Consider the following 12,761-nt stretch of genomic DNA (forward strand, 5'->3'; position numbering starts at 1 on the left):
ACCCAGCTGGTTTGTTAAGTATGAAAATGACTACTTATTGAGTATGTCTAAATTCTTTCCCCTAGCAAGTGAATTTGTTATGACTTCATCCATCTCCTGTTGCTGATCACGTAGCTACTTGAGAACTAGCCATAAAAACGAAAGGCAGAAAATACACAAAACCTAAGACTTGGTTTCTTTTCCAGCTCTGGTAATCTTGCCTAATTCCCTAAGGAAAAAATTTCAAAACACTATGTCTAATTTTTAAAATTGATCAGTACCTTCCTTTTGGGGAAGTTCTGTTTTTTGTACTTCTAAGATGGAGAAAAGAGGGCCCGTTGTCAGGGAATCCAGTGGTTAGGGTAGTGTTTTTTAGTCTTTTATCTGTAAGAGAGCGTGCATGTGCGCTTGTCACGTTCAGTAATGCACTCATTTATTGTCACCTATTATGTGACAATTACCAGTAAACTAATTCCCAGAGGGCAGCTCCCACTCTGAGACTGGGGTCATTGCATCCGATGAAGAATATACCATGAGAATGGAGGACAGTGTCCCTCATGGCCCTGGAGGAGTGTCCTCAGGTTCTGTTGCGTAGTAACTGATGAGCCTCCAGAAATAAGGGCTGGGTCAGCAAAATGACAGAGACACTGAGGCAAGAGGAAACAGAAATGAGCTGAACATTAAACCACCACCAAGATGTGACTGTTTCAGAAGTCTCAAGAACAGCCTCATGAGCATAAGTATCACACACCCAGGAGAGTGATGGATAGTGAGTCTTTGCCCTCTGGGGACAATCAAAAGAAGAAAACTAATGCACGATTTACACAAGTATCTAATCGGAGCAATTCTGTATGTAGCTGAACAAATACCCAACTGTGTAAACGGAAATGGAACACTTGGCTAGGAGATATTTCAGAGGTCCTAGATAGTTTTACTGGGAAGTCCAAAATACATTTAGTCGAATACTAAAGCAACATATTCATCCAAGCACGGTCCTATGCCACTACTCCAATCTCTGATTTCCCAGTGTGTGCTATTCAGATGGTTGGTTAAAGAATATTATTCTTACGACACTAGAATAGTCATTTTTCTCTCTTACAGGTTTGTCAGGTCTGTCCTGTTGACTGAATGATATCTTAGTAAACTAACAGGTCCCAGACCACCTGAATTCGTTTTAGCACACATTTTTGTACATGGCAAGATGCCCAGAGTTCTATTTACTCAATGTTTTTAAACTTAAAATTAAGAAAAGTAGTTTCATTGAGCCAGAGACAACTCAGTGAAAACTTTCACTCTACCTTAAGCCAATAATAACTGTAATTGAAGGGTTATTTGAGAAGCCCGAGGCAGTGAAATTACAAACTCTTTGTGGCTGCATGAACTGTAAAATGTGCGCCGTGAGAGCATCTTGATGAATGTCATGTATTTGCAGATATACTCATCTGACCTCTTCCGTCTCTCACTGTCTGTAGATTTGGGTCATTGAAGTTTACATGTATACAGATATTTTTTGTGTGATTCCCTGACAGCTTTAGAAATTTTAGTTCAAGTGTTAATCAGTAAAATTGTTTTCACATGCTATATTCCTAATTCTTAGGACAGGTATTCTATTTCTCTACATTTTATTTTTTTATAAACATTTGTATTTATGTATTTGAGAGAATGAGTGAAGGAGAGAGAGAGAGAGAACATGAGCAGGGGTGAGGGGCAAGAGGGAGAAGCATGCTCCCCACTGAGCAGGGACCCCGACATGGGGCTCGATCCCAGGATTCTAGGATCGTGACCTGAGACACTTAACCCACTGAACCACTCAGGTGCCCCTATTTCTTTTTTCTTTCTTTCTTTTTTTTTATATATATACTTTGTTCTCTATGCTTGTATCTTAGCATGTAATCTGCAAGCTGAAGCCATTTTTATGCCACAACACATGTAGGTACCTGGCATAGAACAAAATTATTTGCATGTGGTTATCTAAATTCCTGATGATTAGGAGTTAGGATTTGATATACTAGAAAATTTTAAATCAGTTTGGTTTATCCTGTTGAAAAGCGGGTAATCTAACTCAAAGTGTGATCTTACGGTCAACACCATTCTGTTAATGGAGAGAATCACGATTCAGAACAGCAGTAAACAGTTGCTGTCATCTGTTTCAAGTTATCTAAAAAATAGATATCAAAGAAATGGGAATAGTACACTTGTACCTTTTTTTCCTTATTAAATACGTGTCATTTCTTTTAAAACATCTGTGTATTTCATCTGTGTGTTGACTCCAGTGCGGAGAGCCAGGTTATCATCCATCACGGTTGGCCATGCTCCTCGGTCTTGGCCGCCTCTTCCTTCCTGCCCCACACATGTAAGTCACCACTGCTGCCTTGCAGGGGTGCCTTACACTCAAACTGTTAGGCTGCCCTCACACCTCATTTTAAAATCTCATCCTTGGCTTTGAATGAAAGAAATGAGCAGAAAAAAAGAAACTAAAAGGAAGGAAGCAGAAGACTTGAAGGCTTCTTACTATCATTCGGTGAGTCTTCGTTATTTTATGTTAACATTATGAAATTTCATTCATCTTCTATCGCCCTAAACAAATCATTAATTTATGATATTTTGTTTTTAGGGAACTTCCTTGTTTTCCTAATTCTGGCAAGTATTATTATTTTTTTTTTCCTATAGTTGAACTTTGCTTCTTTTAAATGAAAACTTTCTTCTTTCTGACCTGACAACACTTTTTGGTCTTTTGGGTTTCTAGGACCTCTGTGTTACTTCCAGATTCTTCAGAGAAATGTGGCAGCAAGCCAGAAGCTCAGTTAGTTTGTTTTACACCATCACCATTGGGAATTTTTTTTTTGAGGACCTGACTGTGTGAGCTGTGTGTCTCACTATTTTAAGAGCTTTGACACTGACGACAGTCATTGACTGTCCTCAAGGGATTGAAGTTTAAATCAGACAAGTTTGAAACCAACAGATAAAGGAAAACCCGGACAACAGAGCCAGTGTTGAACAAGGACAGAAATAACAACGATGGTGATACAGGAATCTTCAGGGGTAAGTGTATCTCTTCATTCTCACTTTAATGGACATGTCTTATCTTTGTACTGGGTATTAATAAGGTATTACGAGGTATTTTCCAGTTAGTTTAGTCATTGCTCCCTTACCCCCACTATAATGAATTTACTTGCTTATTTAAAAAACTAATGTTTTAACATTCATTAGTTCAGCATTTTCGAGGTCCTGCTGTGTGCCATGAACTGTGTGCTTGGTGCTGGAGATTATGACTTTAATCAGAATCCCGTATACGTTACTACTTTACCACTTCTAGACCATCTTAACTCCATTCCTTCTCTAGGGTTTTGTGTTATTTTTGTCAGGGGTTTTCATTCTACAAATATTTAAAATCCCCTAAGACATTACAGTTACTGCTTTTTGAAGTCAATATTTATTCAGAATTCCCAACACCACCTTTTTTCGTTGTTTTCCTTTCTGTATTTCCTTTCTTGCGTGTACTGGCAATCATTTCCTTCAACTTGAAAAACTGTCTCTGATGTTTCATATAGTACAGGTCTAAGGGTGACAGATTTTCCCAGTGTTTTGGTCTAAAATGTCTTCAGTTCATCTTCCTTTTTGAAGGATCCTTTTTACTGTTTATTGAATTCTAGGCTGGCAGTTACTTTCTTTGGTACTTTAATGACACTGCACTGTTGCTTCTGTCATTTCTGGTGAAGAATCATCTGTACAGCTAGCATTGTTCCCTTTCAGAATAATAATATCTGTTTCTTCTGGCTGCTTTCATGATTTTCACATTGTATTTTGCTTTCAACAGTTTAATTAATCACATTCAAAAGTGTAATAGTATTTGTATTTATTCTGCTTGGGGTTCATCGGACTTCTTGAATCTGTGCCGGCACTTTCATCAGTTTTAGCAAATTCTTAGCCCTTATGTCTCCAAATATGGCTTCTGTCCCATTTCATTTTCTCTCCTTCACAGAGACTCCCAACTATATATATTTCTGAGCTTTTCGTGATGCCTCATATGTCTTTTAAGCTTCTATCTATGTTTCCCATCCTTTTTGTCTCTGTACTGCAGTCTAAATGTTGTGCATTTCCTGCTTCATGTGCAGCAGACCACTGTTCAACTGTGCCCAGTTAGCTCTTTACCCCATGTATGCAGTTCTCAATTTCAGTTATTCTACTTTTTAGTGTAGAAATCCCAGATATTAATTATTACTAGAGTCTAGGTCTCTACTAAAATTCTTTGTCTTACCATCTGTTTTCTTGAATATATGCATCCAGCTCTTTCAAAGTTTTTGTCTTCTAACTCAGTATATGCGTCACTTATTTTTCTCTTGTTCCTTTCTCTTGATATGCCTGGCAATTTTTTATGAATTCTGGAAATTGCATATAAAAACTATAAGAGGCTCTGGAGGAGGTTTTCTTCCTCCAGAAAGGGTTGCTTTTAGCAGGGAATTTGGCAAGGGGCAGATCACTTTCACCCAATCAGGGACAGAGCCGTTTTACTGCTGAGTTTCAGCATTTGTAAAAGCGTTGTCTTATTTCTGCTTCACCATTATTTTTATAGTTTAAGCCTTCAAAGGTCCCACCGAAAGTCTTTTCTCCTTAGGAAGCTCTGAATGCCAATTTCTATCTTCCAAGCACCATGAAAGTACCGAGAGTCCTACTCAGCTCCTTAGCTTTGCAGCTACCACCTTCTGCTTGACGTCTCAGCCTTTTCTTTTTGCACTGAAATGGGCAAATGCTGCAAGAGAAAAAGTGATGTTGAAACTTAGGTTTGCATTTACCTTCTCTCTGGAATCTCAGCTATTCAACTGCTTGCTTTGATAGTTGCCCTCGGATGACTTCAACAGATGTAAAATAAAAATGTCTCCATCCTTTTTAGTTGTCCTTGGCAGGAGAGCTGTCTTGATATAAACTGATCAGTCATAGCCAGAAACCAGCAATTTAATTTTTAATTTAATTTAATTTAAAAGTTATTTCTAACAAATCATGGTAGCCGTATAGATTCTCCTGACCAGAGATATTTCTGGTTTTGGGAAATCAGAATCCTTTTTATTCTCTAACTCTATAATTGCTACCTAATGTAATTTCCTTGGCTATAAGTCAGTTGAGTCTGAACTAGTAGGAAAGAATAGACACTGGCCTCTAGCTGGTCACATGAGAAGTGCTCTTTCTCATTAGCCACACATGTACTACCCATCTCCCAGGTGAGTGCTGACAGCGCCCTTTATATCTTCTTATATAACACTGCATCACACTGTAACCATTTGTTTACTTGTCTGTCTCCTCCACTTGACTGGAAGCTAGAAATCTGCTGTATTTACCTTTATATTTTTAGTGTCTGCCACAGTGTCTGACATTTAGAAATTGTTCAGCAAATGCTTTTAGAATAAAAGGTTCTTCTAGGTAAGGTTATTTAAATAAATGGATAATATCTATTAAAGTTTCATTAGTAGTACCTGAATTCAGAAAAGTGGGGTTTTTAGTGGGTTTTTTGGTTTGGTTTGGTTTGGTTTGGTTTGGTTTGTTTTGTTTTTGCCTCTGACCATGCCCAACATTTTGGGTAAATACCTTACTTAGAGTTTGTATTTGATTCCCATGAATTGAATGCATTCATGGGGAATCTCAGGTTCCCTGGGCATAGGGACAATAGAAGAGACCTGACAAAATCCAAGAAGGAAAGAACCCAGTAACACAGACATTATTAAATGGCTGTCAGGAGATTAGTGCTCCCCTTTGCCAGAATTAGGGTGCTGGCAAAGGAGAGCATTAACATTAAAAAAGCATTAACATTAAAACATTTTTTAAAATTCAGAGTTGAATAAAATGGAGAATGGGACAAATAAGGAATGCCGTACTCTCCTGTAATCATGATCTATCCTGCCCAGTGCTCTGCCTCTGCCTTCAGCAAACTTCCTTCTATAATAGTGCTTCCTTCCTTTTTTATTGACTGAAGACATGCATAGGAATGGTTAGGTTTTATTTTAATCAGGTATATACTTCTTCTGTATTATTGAAACTTAAAATATAGTCCTATTAATTCTGTACTCCAACTATTCTATACAAATTCTTCACCTCCTTTGTTTTCATTTCAGGTGACAAGTATCTGAATTCCACTAAATGTATAGTAAGTATATTTCTCTATTTTAAACTAATATTGGACTTACTTAAATTAAGGATCTGGTTTACTAACAGATTCTTTTTCTCTTTCAGGTTCAGATCTTTCTTTTTGCCTAGCATTCAGTATTTCTAATAACTTGAACCAACAGAGATGCTAGTAACAGTTGCATGGACTTCCTTTTACTGGCACTGATTTTCATCTGCCTCAGAAATGAGGCACCATTCATTCCATGTTAAAAATGTGGAAATCCAAAGAAATTCTTATCTTTATTCCCTGATATTGTATAGCTCCATCATACTAGGAGTCAGTGCTATATCTTTTCTACCTAGCATGCCCAAATTAAAACCAAATAAAATATCTTCCTGAGACTCTTCTTGTAATTATATAAATAAAAAAATACATTTTTGTAATTCCTGTTTCTGTTAATGATAGAATAGCTCAATCATCCACAGGTAATAATGATGAAATCTGGACCATTTGAAAGTTTGGAGAATAACCAAAAGCAGGCAGAAACTGAATAAAGCTAACCTTAAAAGACAATGTCTGGCATTCATTCATGGATTTTTGCTGTAGGGCATTCTTCAATCTCGGATCAAGGACCCAAACAGAAGGTGTCAGAAGATGGAGTTCATGAACAACCAGAAAATTAGAGGGAAAACCAATAAAAACAAAAACAAAAGCCTATACAAGTGAAGAAATAGGAAAATGTGATACATGTGAAAAAAAAAGTCAATAGAAACAGACCCTGAGGTGACACAGATACCACAATTAGCAGGCAGTAACCTAAGGCAGTTATTATAAATATGTTCAGATACCTAAAGGAAGATCAACACAATTCCCATGTAAGGAATTGCAGCCAAGAAATAGAAACTATAAAAAAAGTCCAAATGGAAATTCCAAAGCTGAAAAGTACAATTAACTGGAATGGCAAATTTACTGAATGAGCTTAAGAGCAGGTCAGAGACAACAGAAGAAAGAATCGGTGAACTAGAAGATCAATAGAAATGATCCAGTATGAAGAACAGAAAGAAAAAAAAACACATATCTTAGATAAGGGCAGGAAGTAAAAGTAGGGCAGGATTGAAATGCTCGGTGCTAATAAATTCTAGCAACTAATTCTGCAAAGAAAAAAATTTTAAATAAACGAACCCTGGATTTTGAATGTCTGATCCATGTAGTGTTTTTCTCAAGGGTGAGAGGGAGCATATTATCTGATTTCAAAGTGGTGTGTGTTTGTTGGCTTTCATAAGATTAGTCCTCTTATGTGACCATATGTTTCTTAGCTTTCTGTTCTCTTCTTCCTCTTTTTCTCCCCCCTTCCTTCCAGTTGTCAATGGCCTTTTTCTTCTGTGGGCTATATTCAGAAACCAGTTAATTATGAAATGGAAGACAACTTAAGACAGTGGACCAAGGCAAAGGAAGCCTGTGAGATAGGTCCTCACATATCGTTTTCTTTTATTTTTTTTTAAGATTTATTTGTTTATCAGAGGGAGCTGAGGAGCAGAGGGGGAAGGAGAAAGAGTCCTAAGCAGACTCTACACCCAGCATGGAGCTGGACGCAAGGCTCAATCTCACAACCCTGAGATCATGACCTGAGCTGAAACCAAGAGTCTGACACTTAACCAGTTGTGCCACCCAGGCACCCTACGTACGGTTTTATTCTTAAGTGGTGCACTCTCCTGCTATAGTCCATTTTAACTGTAATTTTGAGTTCTTGATATTTCAAATCATAGTCATTTCCTTACTTTTAAGCACTAATCTTTCTTAAGAACCTATGATTACAAAATACTAAATGGTATTTCAAAATAGGCATGTTTTAATTATTGACCCCTTCAGACACAGTTCTGTTTCTTTTGGTTGTATTTTGTAGGTGTTTCACCAAAACTAACAGCACTTTCAGCAGCAGCCCCCTTCCTGCGGTCCCAGCGGTAGTACCTTATCCCCAGGATGGTTTGGAAATGAAGCCCCTCAGTCACATGAAGATGCTTGCATGTCTGGCTTCCACAGTCCCCGGCTGTGGCCAGTCACCTGAGGAGAGCTTCAAAGACGACATGGCACCAAGACCAGCTGAGCATACTTGCTGTCAGGACAGTAGACATGAGATCAACTCTGAGTGCACAGAAGATACAGTAGAGTTCAATAGAGGTACTGGGAGACCATATATATATTGTGTATATATGTGTGTATATATTTTTAAAGATTTTATTTAGTTGAGAGAGAGCTTGTGTGCATTCGAGAGCATGAGCAGGGGGGAGGGGCAGAGGGAGAAGTAGGCTCCCGCTGAGCAGGGAGTCCGATGCAGGTCTTGATCCCAGGACCCTGGGGTCATGACCTGAGCCAAAAGCAGATGCTTAACTGGCTGAGCCCCCCAGGTGCCCCCCAGGATACCTTAATAAATCTTAAGTTTCTAGCTAGTGTTCAGTTAGCTGAGACCTGTGTGAGGGAAGTTGCTTTTAGAACATTCTGTGATCAACTCACGTATTTCTTAAATACTGGGTGGGGGTATTGGGTACTTCAAAAAAGTTGACTATATTAAGGAATTCTGTGAAATTCTGTTACATCCTTCATCTCAGGCTGTTAATCCCATTACATTTTGGAGAATAAATCCAAATAGGCTTTGATTTGGTTTGTGCTTGAACAGTAGAATTGCTGGAAGAATGTATTTTGTGATCGTAGGCCTCTTATTATTTGAGGTGCTTCTGGGGTTGTAGCCTTTCCTTAAAGTGGTTATTTGTGAGATTTTAAGGGGTTTGCTTAAACCCCTCAGATGAATTGTACAACTATTCATGAGAGCTCAACCTTATTTTGAATCTTTGAAACCTACTTTCTCTCTCAAAGTCAAACTCAATGTTATCTATAGGGCTCTGTCTTTGCCCATTATTCTTTCTTTATTGCTCAAAGTAATGTTGTGAGACTGTTTTGTAAAAATCTGTCTTTCTGATTTCATAATGCTCCCAAATCTCTGTGTTTTTCAGGAGACAGCTGCATCCATTCAGAAACAGAGAACAAAATTTTGAGTTGGAATCCTCTTATTTTGCCACACGTGTCCAAGGACTGTACTGACAAGGCCACTTGGTCCCCTCCTGGCATTCCTTTAGACAGCCCTGCAGGGGTCCTTCAGTGACACTAAGAAACTCAAGAGTATGCAAATGACCAGTCATGTTCCCACTTCAAGCCAGTAACTGCACAAAACAGGCCCGGGGATGGACTGTGTGAAGGACAGGAGTTCCAATCAGAGAAAATCATTATTTATTTTTTGTAGTAGTGATGTCCTATGAATGTATCTTAAAATGTGTGCCCTTTTATATTATTTATGCCTTAAAATTTCCCTCTTCTCAACCCCTCCCTGAGTAGGAACCAACCTAGTTTTGCGTAGTTTTCAATCATCTGAGAGCGGTGGGATCGTTCCATGTTTCTGAGAACCTCCGTGACCGTAAGAGCTCCTTCTGCAAGGATCCAGCCTATTGGCCAATTTGGCTAAGAGGAAACTGAAGTTTTCAGATGGAAAGCTATCTTTTGATGATGTATTGTGTGATCAGACTTTCTGAGAACATTGGAAGTCACGTTCAGTTGTTAACCTAGTGTCTGTAATAGCAGGTGTCTTATGAATTTTATGAGTGTCTTCCACAAAAGTGACAGGTGATCTGTTGACTCTCTGTCTGCACATGGGCACAAATGATGTTCAGTTGTCTAGGCACAAGTAACATCACAGACGGTGTTATGAACATGGTTGAAGTTAAGATCTGTGGGGTTATTGCCATGTACAGACAGGGAACGAGGCCGGAGAGAAAAAGATAGCCCTCTAGTCCCACTGCGTTAAAATTAGATTGGTTTATTATATTGTCACTATAGGGCTCTTTTTGACTATTTCTAAGAGTAGGAACAAAATGAATTTAAGGTGGTGACTTGGAAAGAGAGACTCACATCATGCTCCCAGTATCCCGCCACCCGATAGTTATTTTTCAAGCTTCCAACGTGGGCAATACTTGGAAGATGTGAGTGTCAGAAAAGATTTAGTTTGGTGGGAAAGGGGTATGGTTTGAAACTTCCTGACTTGTTTCAGAATGTCATCATTGTAAACACGCACCTGAAGCTTTGGCGAGCAGAGCCCATAAATCACAGTTATGGCTCCCTCTGAGTGACAAGGACATTTGCAGCTGCCTTTGGAAGGCTTTTCTTCTCCACTTCTTAAAAAAAAAAAAAAAAAAAAAACCCACAAAAAAAAAAAAACACTACTCCTATTTAATAGCTATTTTAATAGCTTCAGTCAAGCTTCAGTGGATCATTGCTCGTGATTCTCTTCATGAAGAGTCAAGCAGCTTCAGCATAAATGAAAAAAGTTCAGTTTCCCAGAAATTGCAGTGAAATAGACTAGAATACTATGTTAATCAACCGTCTGTAAACGCATCCGTATCCCCTTATATATGTCTACGTATCTTATAAATAGAGCTGTTAGTGAAATATGCTGTTTGAGCTGGGTCACTATGCAAGAATGCCTTCGAGTAGGATGTAGTGAATATAATTTCTGGGTCAGGTATTAGGAATGCTGTAGTAGAATCAAGTTCTCATTTCAGATGTCCATACTTCGAGTATACTGGATTTATCCTTCATGTGGTGTAGATGCAATTTAGCTTTTGGAGGGAATAGCTGCATCCCTATACTTTGGTGACTAGCAAAGGACAGAGTCCTAGGGCACAGACTCTGAAAACATATCCTGTGTTTTGCCAACCAAGATACAGCCATGCTGTCACAAAGGGAGGTTTAGAAAACTAGGGGGTAGATGTTTGTGGGCAGTCATTCTGATTCAGGAAACAGAGGTGTATTAGCATGAGCCTTAGGTCATAAACTGCTTTTAAAGATCGAGTTTGAATATGGGATTTGTCCACTAGGAAGAGAAGACGCCTTTCCTTTAGGGCAATCTCGTTGTGGACTGCTTTATTTATATGATTAGTAACGCTGTTTTAAGTGTTATCCCTTTTATTGTATTTTATTTATAAAAAATGCCTTTATATATTGAGACCTATAAATATAAATATAAATATATAAATATATATATAAAATTGCCTGACCGTTTAGGAGTTATGCATTCTCCCTAACCTGGAGTTGCTCTGAACGTGTATGACCTACAAAGCCACCCGCCCACAGTCCTGCCCGATGTTGCTTCCCCGGGAGGTCAGAGGACACGGGACAGGGTGGGCGAGGGCACCAGCATTTGTGGAGTGACTGCTGTGGCCCAGGCACCACGCTCGGCGCGGTCTCCGCTGCTCGTTAACCCTCCCGACAAGTCTGCGAAGCAGCCGCCACCGCAGAGCCTGCATTTCCACCCGATTTACCTGGAGCCGGAATCAAGCCTCCTTCCCCTTCTCCGCACCGCTTTCGAAGGCGCGCGGTTCGCTCCTGCAAGGGAAGCCGTCCAGGCTGCACCCCGGCCCCCAGCGCGGGGGCCTCTGTCCTAGGCGCCTGGCCAGGTCCCCGTGTCTCCCTGTGCCAGCCCTCGCCCCCACCCCGCCTGGGGACGCCATCCTCCCTGGGCTGCGTGGGCACCCCCCTGGCCAGGCCCCGTCATGCCTCCATCTGAGGATTCTCTGTGGTTCTGGGTTTTAGCATCTCGCTGTCCCCACCCCTTGCCCCGTGGCAGCCTCTGCTGCGTCCTTCGTCCCGCTGCGCACACGTAGTCTGGTGACAGGGGCCGTAAGGATGTCCGCTAACTCGCCGTGTCTCCTCCCTCCTGGAGTGTGGGCTTTTGCAAAAGCATTTCCTTCTGGGTTTGGCTTCCCTGGAGCGAGTCTGCGAAGACCAGTGCGTCCGTGTGGGGCCGACCACGTCCCAGAGGCCTCCCTCCGGATGCCCTAGTGCCAGGGCCTTGACTTCATGGTTTTGGGTTTCACCTGTGTTGCTCTGTTTTTTGTTGCGTTTTGTTTTTAAAGTAATGGCTTTGAGATGCATGTTTTTGTATCCTATTGAAAAGTATGTTTTATTTTCCTTTAAGTTGTAACATGTTTGGAACTGTACATATTCTAAATGATGTAGCGTTGACGGGTTTTATCTGGTTGATGTGACTTTATATTAAAAGAGCTCGCTGCTTTCCTGGAGAGTAGCACGTGAAGATGGGGAACCTCGGATAACTCCCTGTTTGTATAAAGCTGCTGATAGCTTGTGGTCGGGGTGGGTGCTCGTCTTACTCTGAAACTCTTTGGAATCTCCATCCTCATCCTCCCCTGGACATCCCCAGTGCACGTCCCAGAGCCAAGTGAGTTAATCCCTTCTGTTCGGACCGCAGAGATCCAGGCCCTGAAGGAACCGGCCAGGCCGTAGGGCAGCAAGTGTCTCGTGGGGAGGCTGTGTCCAAGCAGGCCGAGCCCCTCGGGAAGGAAGGGGGGAGGGCTGGAGAGCAGCCTGCGGAGCGTGGGGAGGGGGGCTTCGCCCGCTGTCTGGGTTTACCATTAGCTTGGCGCTGCATCTGTGGGAACTCCTGGGCAGGCGTTTAGCCTCCTCAAGAAGCAGCCCTAAAAAAAAACCTAATCAAACTGACCAAGGCTGCTTTGACCAGAAAGCCAACAGGGTCTTTGGCATGGGGTGGGGTGGGGCCTCGTTATATTTTATTTCCCGTGTTGGAAATAAAATACTTATTAGCCTTAAAGTACTTATTAGC

At 40.7% G+C, this 12,761-nt stretch overlaps 1 protein-coding gene across 8 annotated transcripts in view; it reads left to right on the forward strand.

Annotated features, from left to right (window-relative positions):
- CDON (cell adhesion associated, oncogene regulated) overlaps positions 1–12,215 on the forward strand; it is a 99,626-nt gene extending 87,411 nt beyond the window's left edge. For 6 of the 8 annotated variants that reach the window (XM_025464986.3, XM_049109782.1, XM_049109778.1 and 3 more), the window contains 2 exons: positions 7,980–8,254; positions 9,085–12,215. In XM_025464986.3, the coding sequence (XP_025320771.3) occupies positions 7,980–8,254; positions 9,085–9,233 (424 nt within the window). In that variant the 3' untranslated portion in view covers positions 9,234–12,215. Of the gene's footprint in view, positions 1–2,745; positions 3,022–6,083; positions 6,116–6,201; positions 6,469–7,979; positions 8,255–9,084 lie in introns of those variants that run through there. The other 2 variants (XR_007410607.1, XR_007410608.1) reach the window with 2 other exon arrangements.
- Positions 12,216–12,761: the final 546 nt, after the last annotated feature.

The sequence above is a fragment of the Canis lupus genome, chromosome 5 (genome assembly GCF_003254725.2).
Source record: "Canis lupus dingo isolate Sandy chromosome 5, ASM325472v2, whole genome shotgun sequence".
Classification (NCBI taxonomy): Eukaryota; Metazoa; Chordata; class Mammalia; order Carnivora; family Canidae; genus Canis; species Canis lupus.